Raw genomic sequence first — 14786 nt, 5'->3', positions numbered from 1 at the left:
TCTCTTTCCCTTTTTTCTTTTTCTTTTTGAGTGTCCAGTATACCTAGAAGACTCCTGATGGTGGCCGTTGTTTAAAATTAGTCCCTGCTAATTGACAAGTAACTGTCCTTGTTTCAACATAATGCTAAACCAGCTCATGTAGAACTCATACCACTGTTCCTACCCAGCATGGCTACAAGGAAGAATTCAAAGATTTTGCTTCTGTTTTAGATTAAACACATCTTGTTGTGATATCTGAATCTGAACCAACTATAGTTAATCTTAACAATGGTATATTGAAACAATCTAACTTAGAGCAGTAGTTTAGGAACCTGGCTTGTTTAAATAAAGTATAGCTGACATTAACCACCTTTTTGGGGGGGAGAGATGTTTTAATGTAATTTAAAATTTAACAGAATACAAAAAAAGAAAAAATACAGTTAATGTCCTTTCTATGCATTCACAAAACAAAGATTCAGAAATTAAAGCATTAAATGTGACTGAAAGATTCTACACAGTCTGAGTATCAATGAGAGTTCACAAGAATACCTTCATCTTTATATCTGAGCGTTTGGAATTATTATTATTTATTAAATTTATTAAATTTATTAAATTTATTAAATTTATTAAATTATTATTTATTTATTAAATCTGTAGATCTCAGAGTGGTTCACAGCATAAAAATACAATATAAAAACACAGAATACATAATAAAAACAAGAACAAGAATGAAACAAACCAGTAACCCCCACTCCTTTTACAAGAACAAATTTACCATCCAGTGCTAAACTGTAGTTAATCGAAAAGCAAAGCAGATTCTTGCAGCCATGCTGGAGGAGAAGGTGCGTCTTGATCCCAAGGTTCATTGAGATTCACAATCTTAATGCTAAACCATGTTTTTTTTCATTATCTAGGAACATGGTCAATGTACAGCATTGGACTGCTTACTCCAATGCGAAGGTAGCTGTGGTTTAAACCACTCAGCCTCTTGGGTTTGTCAATTGGAAGGTTGGTGGTTCAAATCCACATGACAGGGTGAGATCCCGTTTGTCTGTTCCAGCTTCTGCCAACATAGTAGTTCAAAAGCACACCAGTGCGAGTAGATAAATAGGTACCGCTGTGGTGGGAAGGTAAATGGTGTTTCTTTGCGCTCTTGCACTCGTCATGGTGTCCTGTTGTGCCAGAAGCAGTTTAATCATGCTGGCCAAATGACCCAGAAACCTATCTGTGGACAAATGCCGGCTCCCTCAGCCTGAAGCAAGATGAGCACCGCACCCCATAGTCGCCTTTGACTGGACTTAACCATACAGAGGTCCTTTCCCTTTCCCTTTTACCTTTCCAATGAGAGCACACCTCATTCAGTTAAAAGCCATAACCCTGGGAGATATGTACCAACCCAAGAAAACATGTCTTTTGTTGATTCCCAATATTAAATCAATTGGGAGTTGCTGATTTAGGATACCTCATCCCCAGCATGCACAGTTAATTATTTGCAGAATCTTTCACTGTCACAGAATTCTGTGGAAAATGATTCAGTTCATCACATTAACCCTTGCTGAATCTAGATAAAGTTTCAAGCAGGGATTCAAGGAGTCCGGTATTTTCCCTAGCTGTGAGGTTTAAGTGTTTACTGCTGAGGATTCTGTGTTCAAGCCAGCAGTGTTATTAGAGAAAAAAGGAACAGTATTGAAATGCTGCTGTTGGTTTTCCCAACCATTGCACAGCATAAATACCAGTGTTGACCAGCCTTTGCCAGACTGCTACCCTTCAGGTGTTTTGGAGTACAACTCTTGTCAATGCCAGTCAGCACAGCTTGCAAAATATCTGGAGGGCATGAGCTTAGCAGAAGATGGTATTGACGCTCCCAGGAAAACTGTTTAATAAAGTGTCCACCTTTCTCATACAGTCTCCAATGTGGGCTCCTGTTCCTGGTAACACTTGAGAAACTGAGGGACATCAGAGCTGAAGTATTGGCATGCTCTTTGAGAGGAAACTATATACAGCCCTTCCTCCACCAAGAACACTGATAATATTTAGCATTTATTAAGTGTTTCAGAGTATTCAAAGCTCTTCATGATAGATAATCTTAGCCATCTTTGCGACAACATTGTAAGAGGTAGGCCAGCATTATTTCCCCCATGTTTTAAAGTGGGCTGGGAGTGGTTTGCATAAGGCAGGGGTGGGGTACTTAGGCCTGTTGGGCATCCCCATTTGGCTCATGAGACTTCTGAAAACTGACAGCTGATTGTCAAGGGCTTCTGTGGATCTATCAAAGCGCTGCCTAAGATAGTGCTTCAGAAGGGGCTTCTGCAAGACCCTTGTAAGCAACGGAGCTACCTGATGTCATGGTCATTTCTGGTGACTGACAGGTGGCATACTCCACCCACCTGTCAAACTTGGCCTGTGAAGGGTCGAGGAGATAATACTCCTGTCCAACAGTCAGATCCAGTTCTCCACCCATGCCCTAAGGCCATAATTAGCTGCGTACATTTCTACCTCAGTTGCTTAGCTTAAGAAGGCTGCCTGCAGTTCAGCAGATAATTGCTGAGGGGAGATTTAAACCAGGACCTTTCGCAGCTCAGTTCCAAGCACAGGCTCCTAGCAGCCGCTCCACACTTGCTCTACACTAATTCTCAAAAATGTCCCATTTCACCTTCTTTTGGGCCAGATAGCCTGAAGCCAAGGCCATCACCTAGCATGCTTCTAAGGCAGGCGTAGAAATGATTTGCTACATGTTTTGGCTTAGCTGCAATGAGGTTTCCTGCCAATAAAGCAGTGGCATCTACCCAAGTTTACTGTGAACTCTAGGGCAGACTATTCTGTTCCTGCTCTTGAGCGCTAAAGGGGAAAACATGTTTTCCCGTTTTGCAAGAGTAAAAGGCACTTTCCTTTGTGAGATCTTTGCTTGGATTCCTGCCACTGGGGAAACATAGAAATATATCCTTCTGGTTGTTGTATCCCCAAGGATCTATAGGACAGTTACACATGCAGTTTTGAGCATCATAGACCTTCCCCATGACTCCTCAAGAAAGGAGGTATTGTATTACAGTAAAGGCTGAAAAATTGTCATTGACAGTATTGGAAGAAATCACAAAAAACTAGGTGGGGATTTGAGACATGGCTTGAGCCCCTGCCTGCCTCCAAATTGCTGCTCCATTGCTCTCCTCACACAGCCTCCCTCCATGTTCCCACCTTGCCCTCCTTCTAGCCTTTCTAAAAAAATTAATGAATTCTGAACTCACTGGAATCCTTCATCTTGGAAGCAGAGCAAGCTGTGCAAAATAAATGTAATACACAGAAGTGCTAAATTTCTATTATCTAAGCATATCAGATGAATTATTTTTCCATAATTTGGCTGTTGTTGTTTTGTTGAGATCAGATACATAGCCCTGGCTTACTGGTTCCTAAAGCTGACAATATTTTCTGTGTTTGCCAAGGAAGTAAACTCCAACCCAAGGCAGCGCTTTGTTTGTACTTGCAGTCCAAAAGAGTGGAAGCAGTCCAAAAGAGTGGAAACCATTTTAGTATCTTCCAGGACAAAGTTATATGGTGTTGCTAAGGCCTAATGCTACTCCGTGTCCAGAGATGACTAGAGCAATGGCAGCTTTCTGTTTCTGCCATAAGTTCAGATGGCCTTTAACACTAGTCCGTCTGTCCACCCCCACCCCCCAAATCTATGGGCTTTGCACTGTTAACATGGAATTGAGAAGGAAAGTAGTGAAAAAAAGTGCTATCAACTGGTATAGGGGTTTTGTGCTACTCTTGCTGATTTGGGCTTGCCACTGGCACTAACCCTGCTAGATTATCTAGTTGAGATTCCTGTCCACTTGGATCCCTTCCAACTCTACAATTCTATGATGTTTGAACTAGCAGGTTTCAGTACAGAGATTAGCACAACCTCCATGTGGGTAGCAGGTGGGAACATTTACCCCCCCAAAAAACAAACAAAAAACAGCATCCCACTGTTTGGAAACACCCTAAGATTGGAAATTGATGGGCAGGGATGATAGAAATTGTAGTCCAGCTACCTCTGTTGTATATTGTCTTCAGGGATTTTGATGCTTTTTAATTTGCAAGGTTTCTTGGCAACACAGGTCCTTGAGGTGTTTTCCTGTTGATAAGCTAAGCATTTTCTCGTTGCCTCACTGCCAGCTGACTGCTGTATTCTCCAGAGACCCTACTGTTAGCACTGTGCAATATCTACGTCCAACCATTCTCAGGAACTTGGAGATATTAACCCCCCCCCCCCCTAGATTTAGCAATTCAACAAATAGGAAATCTTGCTGACTGGACAATATTCATCAGGTGTCTTTTAGTTTAGAAACATCCATGTTAGGATACTGTATTAATCTTTATTAGAGACATTTATACACCAACTGTTAACTAAGGGCAGACTAGAAATGTGACCGTTTTGTTATACAGTCAGTTCAGAATGCTGCACATTTCTTAGATCTGAGATTCCATGGTAGCCATGATTATAGCATTGAAGAAATGAACCTATGCTGCCAATTCTCGAAGTAGACCAGTATAAAGTAAGCAGCACATAAGCGGCACACATGATTATAGCATGGCAAACAGGCAGCGTTCTTAGGAAAAGTTATTGCACACTTTAATGACAATGTATTTTAATGATGTTGTATAATTGGTATTTATATATTGTAAAGCACTTAGAAGCCCATTTGGCATTGTTGCATGTTAATTAATAAAAGTAAATTCAATTGTTAAAGAATACACAACATATTCAGGTATTTAGTGTAGGGCTGTGGTCTGGGAGTTTCCAAATTTCTCCTGCATCATAGCAAAGTTTTTTTTTACAACATTAGCTCAGATTCCTCTCTTCCGTATTGTGAATGAAACCAATGTTTGAAAGTGCATGCACACAAAGGTGAAACAATGTAACATGTGGAAAGAGTTGAGAGGCTTGTTTCAGTTTGTGCAAATGATCAATTATAGTTTCTCAAGTTAATGAAGCAGGTCTGATTAGATAAATAAACTTTGAGTTATGCTGTTTTTTCATTAGATATCTTATTTAGGTAGGTAGACCAGGATATAAATCAATTAAAAAAAGGTGAGTAAATTTGACTATCTTCAGTTACTGTGACCCTTGCAATGAGGTGAAACAGTACCTATTTTAAAGTGTAACATCAATATATCTTTTAAAAAAGAGAGTAGCAAGTTATTGCTTCTCAGTTCCAATATAGCAGGGATATAGTCTTCAAACATTGTGGGACTACAACTCCCATCATCCCTCTCCACTGGCTGTGTTGGCTGGAGCTGATGCAAGTTGGAGTCTAACAACATCTGGAATCTTTCAAGTTTCCCATCCCTGCAACATACTGTATAGGCATGTTTATTTTCTGAATGTTTTTATAAAAAATATTTATTTTGTTTCTGCATGGTGCTGTTTATAAGTTGATATAGTAAAACTTGAAAATGGAATCCATCAGCATTGTAGCAAAGAAAAGGAATTTTCTTCTTAACGAAAATATACTTCGGCTGCAATTCTGTGCACATTTACATGGGATTACTGTGTCCCACTGAACACAGTGAGACTTACATCCAAATAAATATGCATAGCATTTTGCTACATAGCATCTTAAGTACAGCAGCTTGCAGAGCTATCTCTAAAATCAGTTATATTTTAAATATTCTAATAAAACGAAAGCATGTGTAAATTTCATAAATATACCCAACAGTACCTCTTGGGTGCTATGTAATATGTTTAGGTTTGGTAAAAGAGTATTGCATATATTTCAGTTTCCATAAAATATAAATGTTTGCTTTTTGTATTATATTGTTTAGAAGATTGATGGTTCCTCTTCATGCCTCCAAAATGTTTGGACACTTTACATCTCTGGGCGGGGCTATTCATTTTGTAAGTCAGCCATCCACCAGGTATCTTTTGGACTGCAATCCACCTGCCCCCAGCTGCCATGGCTGTACTGGCAGGAGCTAATGGAAATTGTCGGTCCAAAACACCTGGAGGGCAGTTGGTTCAGAAAGGCTGCTTCAAAGGAAGGTGCTTCTGACCTTTAAAACAGATTTCAGTCCTGCGTTGTTAAAAGCTGAGAATGCTTCCAATATACTGTACGAGGGAAGAAAACAGTTGGAGCAGATGGGAAGAAATGGTCAGGGGTCTTAGAGAGACAAACATGCAGCCACTATTCTGAGATTTGTGCCACCCTTTAAATACTTTTTATATCTTGCTATCAAAGCAGATGTTAAAATTAAGCAGTCTTCATGTGTTACATTTTACAACACTGAGCTCAGGGCCATATTCAACAATGTAGTTCCACTAGTGGGAGCCAGCAGAAGGGCTCCTGCTAGTTCAATAGGGCTTCCCCATCTCCCCTTACCCCTGCCCCCAAACAACACACAGGTGGAGGAGAGAGAAGGTCATTTTGTTGTGCAAGCAGAAATGCTTGCGCTGATGAAACACTTGTTTTAGCAGGACGTTGAATTATTCAGTCTCCAAGTTGGAAAAAGAAATGAGTTGCAAATAAGCATAGGCTGAGGGTATCCCTATCTTGATCTACTTAAATTGTGGACTCCGCTATACAGCTGCAAATAAAATGTTTTCGATTTGTTGTAAAGTGCAATATACAAATGTGACACTATATGGCAACAGTGAGCTATGGCAAATACAATGTATTTTTCAAAATGTTTTTTTAAAAAAAGCATTTTCACAGTGTTTTTTAATATGTGTGCAGATTCCACCATGGTCAAAAAGACACATTGGTTACATTATCCCAGTAAACAAATAAAACAGTTCTTTTTTAATGGACTTGTACACTCTGTTAAGCCTGAAAAAAATTCAGTAGCTTTTGGCAGGCTAAATCTGGGATATGAAAGCAGCTCCTGTACCTGTAAAATGTGTTATATGCACACGTTGATACATGTATTTTCAACTGTATATATTATATAGGTGCAGACACAAAGCAGCTAGGTCAACAGTGTCCTGATGAGTATAAACTCAGTGGCAAATGTGTATTTGTTGCTGTGTACTATCTGAAGTAGTCCTGCAAACTAAATGAAAGGAAAGAGAGAGACAGAAGCATCTGGTGCTGAAAAAAGCATGTAGAACTTTAATAAAATGGCCTTACATGTTTCCTTGGGGCAAAAAAAAATCATTTTAATTAGGAATGTAAGGTCTACTTACCTTTTTATTATTAAAGTCCCACATATTTTTTTCAGTATGACTTTGAAGCTTGACTTCCCCTCTCTCTTGTATTTGATGATGCTTCCCATCCCCATATTCCCACTCTTCTTGCAAAGGTGGATGCCAGCCTGAGAATCTGTAAGAAAACAGGGGTGGTGTTCTTCATCAGAACTAAACAGGCGTCCCTTCATTTACGCATGTTCAATTCACACGTGACCGTGCATACACGCAGCCCTGGAAACCCAGAGGTGGGGTGGGGGTGGGAGAGAGACCTGAAGAGCCTCCAGCTTGCGAGGAGACCCTCCCTGGAGCCCAAAGGGGATGTCCTCTCCTCACCAGAGTTGCAGCTACTGCTGCTGCGCTTTCCCGCATATCAGCTGTTAGCCAGAAAACCCCACTGTGCCTCTAGCTTGCAAGGAGATTTGCCCTAGAGCTCAAATAGGACATCCTCTTTGGTCTCTGGGGAAGGTCTGCTCATGACCTGGAGGTGCAGCGGGGTGCTCCCCATTTGTGCACATTTCACCTATGTGCAGGGGGCCAGAATTTAACCCCTGCATAAATGGGGATTCGTCTGTCTACTTAAGCATACGGTTGCAGCTTTCCTGTTGAGAGTGTGGTAGCTTCTAGGTTATCAAGTTGTCAGTGCAAAGCAACTGTGCAACACAGAACTCACACCTGCATTTAGGTGGTTTGGCAATGACTGACTCAGGTCTCATAATGGTACCTCCTTGTGTCTGCTGGGGTTCAAGTGCTTTGGTTCACAGGACCAGTCAGATGTAGAACTATGCAGCAGTCTAACAGACAAAGGTCCTTATAGCGCCTTAAAGATAAATCAGTTAATTGCTACATATATTAAGCAAATCGGGCACATTTCCTCAGACACAGACTTATTCAAAATATGCCAGTCATCACGGGGAACATGTGTGGGGCACAGTACATGTGGGAATTGGTTTGTAAGGTGCCATGGGTTTCTTTTTTATGTTCTTATCTGCAGCAGAGTAGTTCAGCTGCTAATCTGAGATCTGCAACAGGCCAGGAGACGAAGGCAAAATACAACGGCACTTGCAAGAGTAGTTGGGATTCAACATTGCTTTCTCTCACCAAACTGCTGTTGCCATTTCACACATTTCTGGCTTTGCACTCAAAACTTCAACATTTATTTGCTGCCTTTTAATGTTATCATTGTTTTACTTGCATAGTAGAGTGATCATCACTGTATCTTGTGGGAGTGAGTTCTGTAAATTAAGTATGCATTGTGTGAAGAAGTGAATCTGTCAGTCAATTTTATTGGATGACCCAAGTTCTGGGGTTATGCAAGAGGGAGAAAAACATATACCTGCACACTTTTCCCACACCATGTATCCCTTTATAAACCTCTTATGCCCCCCCCCTCTTTCTAACCTAGAACTATTTTTTTTTCCAAAGAGAAGACACGAAAACACTCAAGGATGGTGTGAAGTACCAGTGAGGGACATGGCCTATGAAGGGTCCCAAGGGCCACATTTGACCTGTGGGCCTGAGGTTCCTAACTTCTGAAGCATATATGGGAGATTAGGGTGAGATCTCCTGAGTCTATGTCTCTGAAAAGTGCCTCTCATATCCTGTTACGGTGACCTGTGCCAAGATTGGTGCACACTTGTTTCAAAAGGCCACCTCAGTGGCTTCATAGTTTTGAAACCTCTTTCTCCTGAAGAAGAAACACTCTTAGTAAAATTCCTCTTCTCTCTCTCTCTCTCCCCCCCCCCTTGGTTTTTCCATAGGGTTCTGGCTAGTATGGACGATCATCATCATACTGAGTTGCTGCTGTGTCTGCCATCATCGGCGCGCCAAACACAGACTTCAGGCACAACAACGGCAGCATGAGATTAACCTGATTGCCTATCGTGAAGCTCATAACTACTCCACCCTGCCATTTTATTTCCGTATGTACTGCATGCAAGGAGCAAGCTGCCTTTCAAAGAGCAAAGAGCAAGATGTTGGCATATTGGGTGGGGGTCATGGACGCAACAGAGATTCACAGCAAAGATGGTGGGGATGGGTGCAGAGATGTCTGCTGGTGGCTGAAGAGGACCATGTAGTATACTGCAGTATGTTGGGAGACTTCACACGGTCCTTCTTGTCACCTTGGCTACGCTAGCTTGAAGCACAATCACAGATAACTCTGTGACTAGTGTGGGCACAATCTAAATCTTGTGGATAAATTTCTGGGTCGCAGAGAGAGAGAGAGATATTTGAATTCGTTTCCCTCTGAACATTGTAGAGCAGTGTTTTACTCAGACTTGTTTTCCAGCTCTAGTGGTTGGTTAGACTGTCATAAAAGGAGGAAGTGGATTGACAGATTTCTTCACATTTTAATCTGCGCAGTGGCAGCAGCAGTGACAAGGCTGAGATTTTTTTAAAAAAACTTCCCACACCTTTTCCTCTGCAGCTGACACAACATGAGTGTCTCTAAGAAAGAGGCACCACAGAATAGCTAATATGGTGGTGTGGCAGAGGGGCATCACACCCAAGGTCTCTTGTCAAGAATAAATGTAATGATGAGTGATGTTACTTCATTTTGCCCATGTCAATTTTAATTAATACTTTATTACTTTAAAACAAAAAACAAAACAAAAACAAAAACATTAGCCACCCAGTAGAAGGCAATGGGAAAAAAGAAGTAGGACACCTGAGAAAATGCTACATAGAGGAGAGAGAACCATCTCTCTCTCTCTCTCTTTCTTTCTCTGTCTCTCTCTCCTTTTGTACAAAATCAGGGGGAAGACAATTTAAATCAGCTCCCAGTTGACTCTGGGATGTAACATTTCTTAATTTCATAGGTCTCTCTGAGTGCTACACACTGCTTTGCCTTAGTTTCTTCCAGCTGTAACATATGGAAAATTGACTGCTTCCTTAGCCAAATCAGGATGGAATTTTTATTATTATTAACATAATTTGTTGAAGTTAAGTCCAAAGTGTTGTTAAATTACTTTCAATTGTGTTTTCTGACAACATTTATAAAGTTGGAACCATTTAGGTAATCTAGAGGTTAACTTGTCCTCCCTGCCTCCCCATTTAGGATTTTTGCCAAATTATTTACTACCTCCCTATGAGGAAGTGGTGAACCGACCTCCGACCCCTCCCCCACCATATAGTGCCTTACATCAGCAATGCGTTCCACCTGGCGGCAGCAGTGCAGCACCAGATACAAGAAACCTACAGCCAGCCCAGACAGGCTCTCTGTCAGGAGCAGGAAGCAATAATGGAAACACAGACAGCACTGCCTCCTCCAGCACCGGGAACCCCGAATCGTCCACCCTGCTAGCTGAGCGATCAACCACCAAAGCAACAAGTGGCGAGCGAAGGAACTCCAGCAGTGGGGCAGAGTTGGAAGAGATGGCCAACCACGCGCCCTGTTCCGACAAGGAGTCAGAGTGCAAGGAGGAACTGCTTAAGGATTACAACTCGGAAAGCTTAGACCAGAACAACGCCTTCTCCGATGCTAAAGACAAGACACCGGGCAGACACCGAAGGTTCACCGGGGACTCAGGCATTGAAATCTGCATCTGCAACCAGGGCCACCATGATGGTGATCTCAAGGAGTTGGATGGGTTCATTGATGATGGGCCCATGGACTTCTGCGATAGCTGCAGTGGCCACCCTCCCCATGGAGATGAGGAAGAAGGGCTTTTCAATGCCCCGGATGAGCAGCATCAAGAGCACAGCCACCACCACCTCCCTCGGCAGCCTGTTTGTGTGCTCCTGAACACCATAAACGAACAGGACTCTCCAAACTCTCATGCCAATACCTCCCCCAGCTAAAATAAGCAAAGCAAGAAGGGATATTCTACAAAAGGATAAACATGACTTCAGCCAAAAACAAGTTGGTTCAGCTTTTTCTTCAGATGTAACTTTGGGAATAACCCCTAAATAATAGGTATGGAGGAAGGGGCAGAAGCTTCTGGGCCTTCCCTGCCTCCTGCCCCCGCCCCTTTAATTGCCTCCATCTGGTTAGGGTTTAGGATTAAGAGTGAGATCATTTTTATACATATAACAAACGAGAGAAAAACTTTTCCTATTGCTGATTTTGGTGACGGTTTACTTGGTTGGTTGTTTTCTTAGAGGTTTTCAATACCTGCTTTATTTTATTATCAGAAAGACTTAACTTGACCCTGTGAGAACAAGGAGTGCTCATGTATCTCTTCCCCCTCCCTCCTCTTTCCCAGGTGTCTTCCCAGAAGCCAGTGGCATTTGATGGTGCTGGCGGTTTGCCTAGTCAGTGCCATTGAGGGGTTAAAATGAAACCCCAGAGAGATGTGGGTGGGCTTTGGGGGTTTTTTCCTGAATTGATACAGTGCTGTACTCTCTGGTGCATTGTTGGTTAGAGCAAGCTGTAGGAATTCCCCCCCCCCTTGAAGCTGGTGACTATAAAGGACCAGTTTCTTCCAGAAAAAAGCAAACTGCTAGCCTGAAACATAGCAGTTTATGCAAAAAATGGGTTGTGGATGGTGACTTTAATTTTATTTTTATTTGGGGGAAAAAGAAAGGCAAATGTATTCCTTTAGTTGATGACTATGAGTTGAGACTCCTGGCAGAGGACCTGCCTTTTTCCAGTACTGTGGTCTCTAAATCTCATTCAATAGGTGTGCTACAATGCAACAGAACAGGGACTTTGCAACTTTAGGCCAGCACGCTAGTTAAAATGACAAAACCAAACAAAACCAAACACACACAACAGGGCTGTCTTTTTGGCCAGCGTGCCTTCAGGTTTCAGCGATGCTTGTTGAACAAATGGAGGCAAGAACTCCATCCACTGCAAAAGGATAACTTGCAGCTTCAATGTGGAAGACCTGTGCAGTATTTTTCTTTTTTCTTTCTTTCTTTTTTAGTCCACAAGTTTAGCATGATCCTAATGGTGACCACTTAAAAGGATAGAGTGTCTGTGTTTCTCTCTTTTGATAGCGGCAACAGGCTACTGTATAACGTCTGTGAGTGTGTGTGTGTGTCTGACTGCAGTACATGCATGTGTGTTTCCTACTGGTGATACGAAACTTGCTGCTGTAAGACTGCAAAAACAAAACAGAAAAGACTGTTGCTTTGCTTTAAACAAACAGTGGAGCTTTTGTTAGTAACAACCCCAAGGGGGAAGGAAAAGAAACAAACTGAAGCAGCTGAAACTAACATTCCCTGGAGCGTTCCTGTGGAAGAGTGCAAGCCTTGGTTTCTATATTAGGTGTGATAGAGATTTGTTTTCCCATTTCTTTAATTACGGTTGTCTGGGTCATTTATGTCATAAAATAGACTTTCAGATTTGATTGCTTGAAACCAAAATCAGATTGAAATACGATGTAAGCCCAAATATAATGCCTTTTTTCTGATAATCTATGGACTGTGTCTCATTTTGTTTGGGGAAAGATAGAGCAGTTGAGATATATCATAATGAAAGAAGAGGGTTGGGGCTTTATTTTTTTGCACTTCAAAGTGAACTTAACTCATGTCCAGAATTATACGATTAACACGGGGTTGGTGAGAGCACATCTTTATGTTTCACTGTATAGAAGGGAGGTGTTGGTGCATCTACATTTCCATGTGAAAATGCAAATAGGAAGGCGGTCTTGCTCCTCTCCACTGACTTCCTTCAAATATCGCCTATACCACAGGTAGGAAATCTGTGCCCCTTCAGATGTTACTGGACTATAAGTCACATCATCCTTGCTCATTGGCCATTCTGGTTGGAGCTGATGGGACTTGGAGTTCAACAACATCTGGAAGGCTACAGGTTCCCCAGCCCATGACCTGCCAAGGCAAGCTGACATGCTCCTTGCAGAAGATATTAGGGTACGCTTAAAGGACAGCAACAATCCTGTAAAGACCCCAAGTCACCCAGTGATCTTCATGACTGAGGAGGGATCTCAACCCAAGTGAAGTTCAGATCATTCTATTCATGACATCACACATTTAGATTTTCTGCTACCCAAATGTCCTGAGCCATTTCTGCCTACATAAAAAGAGCAAATTATTTGAGCAGAGCACTATCCTAGTAGCTCAGGGGAAAGGTGAATATATTACTGTGCATGTTTACTGCAGACAACAGCCTACAGCAGACCAAAGCCTGATAACTACTAAAATCATCACAGTAAGGGGGATGACAGCTCCTAGGAACTTAAAGTGGACTCAAACCCCTTTGTCCCGAGTCCTCATCTCTCCTGAGTTTGAACCCCTCTCACAAAACCAACTTCTGCTTCGTGGAATTCAGCTCACTTTCAGATGTGGGAAAACCTCACTCTGTATCTGCAATCCAGTTGGCACCTTTCTGCATGCCAGATGGAGACAATGAGGCTTTAATTTGATTCTGTTCTTCAGTTGGTATTTGTGTTGCTTTTGATGTTTTCAAAGCACATGCAGGAGCTGGGTGGAACGTTGAGCACTTGCAAATTGTGGTTGGGGTTTTGAGACACATCTTACCTTGCTGCTGGGTCAAGACACTCCTCAATGGACTTAAAACCTTGGGAACCCCACACATTTCCTTATGCTTACATCTGCAGCACAAGGATGGTTTCCGATTTTATAAAGCTAGTACATGTGTTCCAAAGCAGATTCAATATGTGCTCAAAGCTTTCCATGGAGCACAAACAGAGAAATGTCAGAGTTCCATGTTAAAACAGAAAAATGAAACTTCCTGAAACTCTTCATTGCGTATTCAAACCCTGCACTATCAAACTGCTGCAAACACCAGATTCTTTGCCCAGGAAACCCACTTTCTGCACTCAAATTACATGGTGGAAATTAAAAAAAAAAGTATGTTTATAGTTCCATCAAGTTGCTGTGTTGTTCCATGTGTCAGAGCTATGACCAGGTTCCAATCCAGACCAGGGTTTGTTTTATCTAGCTGAGGTTCCCTGAGACTCAGGGGTGGGCTTAGGGTTGAGTTCTCATTTTACCAAGCAAGGATAACAAGCCACTCTCCCTGTATTTTTGCCCGGTTGCTGTAGACGTCATACTGTACGTCAATCATTGGAGCTAATGTTGCACACCCCTATATCCTTTCTGCTCCTGAAGAAGATAAAAGGGACAACAGGAAGCTGTGCAAAAGTTCCTTCCCCAGATCCTTTAGAAAATGCTACTTGCCTGTTTAAAGATATATTCCGATCATGGTTAAAGGAGGAAAAAGACCCTTAAAATCCCAGCTTTCACACACAAGTTTTGAAATGTAGGGATCCTGTGTCTTATTACTGCCTGACTTATTTTCCATTGCATAAAAAGCCACATGCAGCACACATCAGTTCTTGGTTTACAAGCCTGACTTTGGCCGATTGCCAAACTGCATGCTGAGCATTTTGGCAATAGTTTTATCAGCATTTTGGTAGTAGCATGTGTTAAGGAGAGCAAGTCAGACAATACCTTTATTCAGGCCAGCAAATGAAATTTTGGAAGCGATCCTGAATTGGATCAAGGCTGCAGCATCTCCCCCCCCCCCCAGCAGCTAGCCATGTGCCTCTCTAGGGGTCGGCAAGGTTTACCTTGCCTGGGCCGGTTCACTCCAGCGGAGATCTCTCCATGGGCCGGATCGCATGCAGGCCTGCAATTTATGGCATCTACGTTTGTGCAGACGTGGTTTTCGGTGTCTACGCAAGCGCAGGCGTGATTTCCAGCGCTGCGGAAGCAAGTC

The 14786-nt window shown here is 42.2% G+C and overlaps 1 protein-coding gene and 1 long non-coding RNA gene across 5 annotated transcripts in view; one reads left to right on the top strand and one right to left on the bottom strand.

Moving 5' to 3' along the window:
• The window catches only part of WBP1L (WW domain binding protein 1 like), a 48325-nt gene extending 35827 nt beyond the window's left edge, over positions 1 to 12498 (top strand). For all 4 annotated transcript variants that reach the window (XM_081861715.1, XM_081861712.1, XM_081861713.1 and 1 more), the window contains exons 3-4: positions 8899 to 9060; positions 10197 to 12498. In XM_081861715.1, coding sequence (XP_081717841.1) covers positions 8899 to 9060; positions 10197 to 10939 — 905 coding nt within the window. In that variant the 3' untranslated portion in view covers positions 10940 to 12498. The remainder of the gene's footprint in view (positions 1 to 8898; positions 9061 to 10196) is intronic.
• LOC309341870 lies at positions 4230 to 14715 on the bottom strand. Its single transcript, XR_014156602.1, has 2 exons — positions 13655 to 14715; positions 4230 to 7298 (listed from the first exon to the last, which is right to left on the bottom strand). It is a non-coding gene; the product is annotated as an uncharacterized lncRNA (long non-coding RNA).
• Positions 14716 to 14786: the final 71 nt, after the last annotated feature.

Source organism: Podarcis erhardii (assembly GCF_964252035.2).
Source record: "Podarcis erhardii genome assembly, chromosome: 5".
Classification (NCBI taxonomy): Eukaryota; Metazoa; Chordata; class Lepidosauria; order Squamata; family Lacertidae; genus Podarcis; species Podarcis erhardii.
The sequence above is the reverse complement of the archived record's forward strand: the minus strand, read 5'-3'. Positions and strand labels throughout refer to the sequence as shown.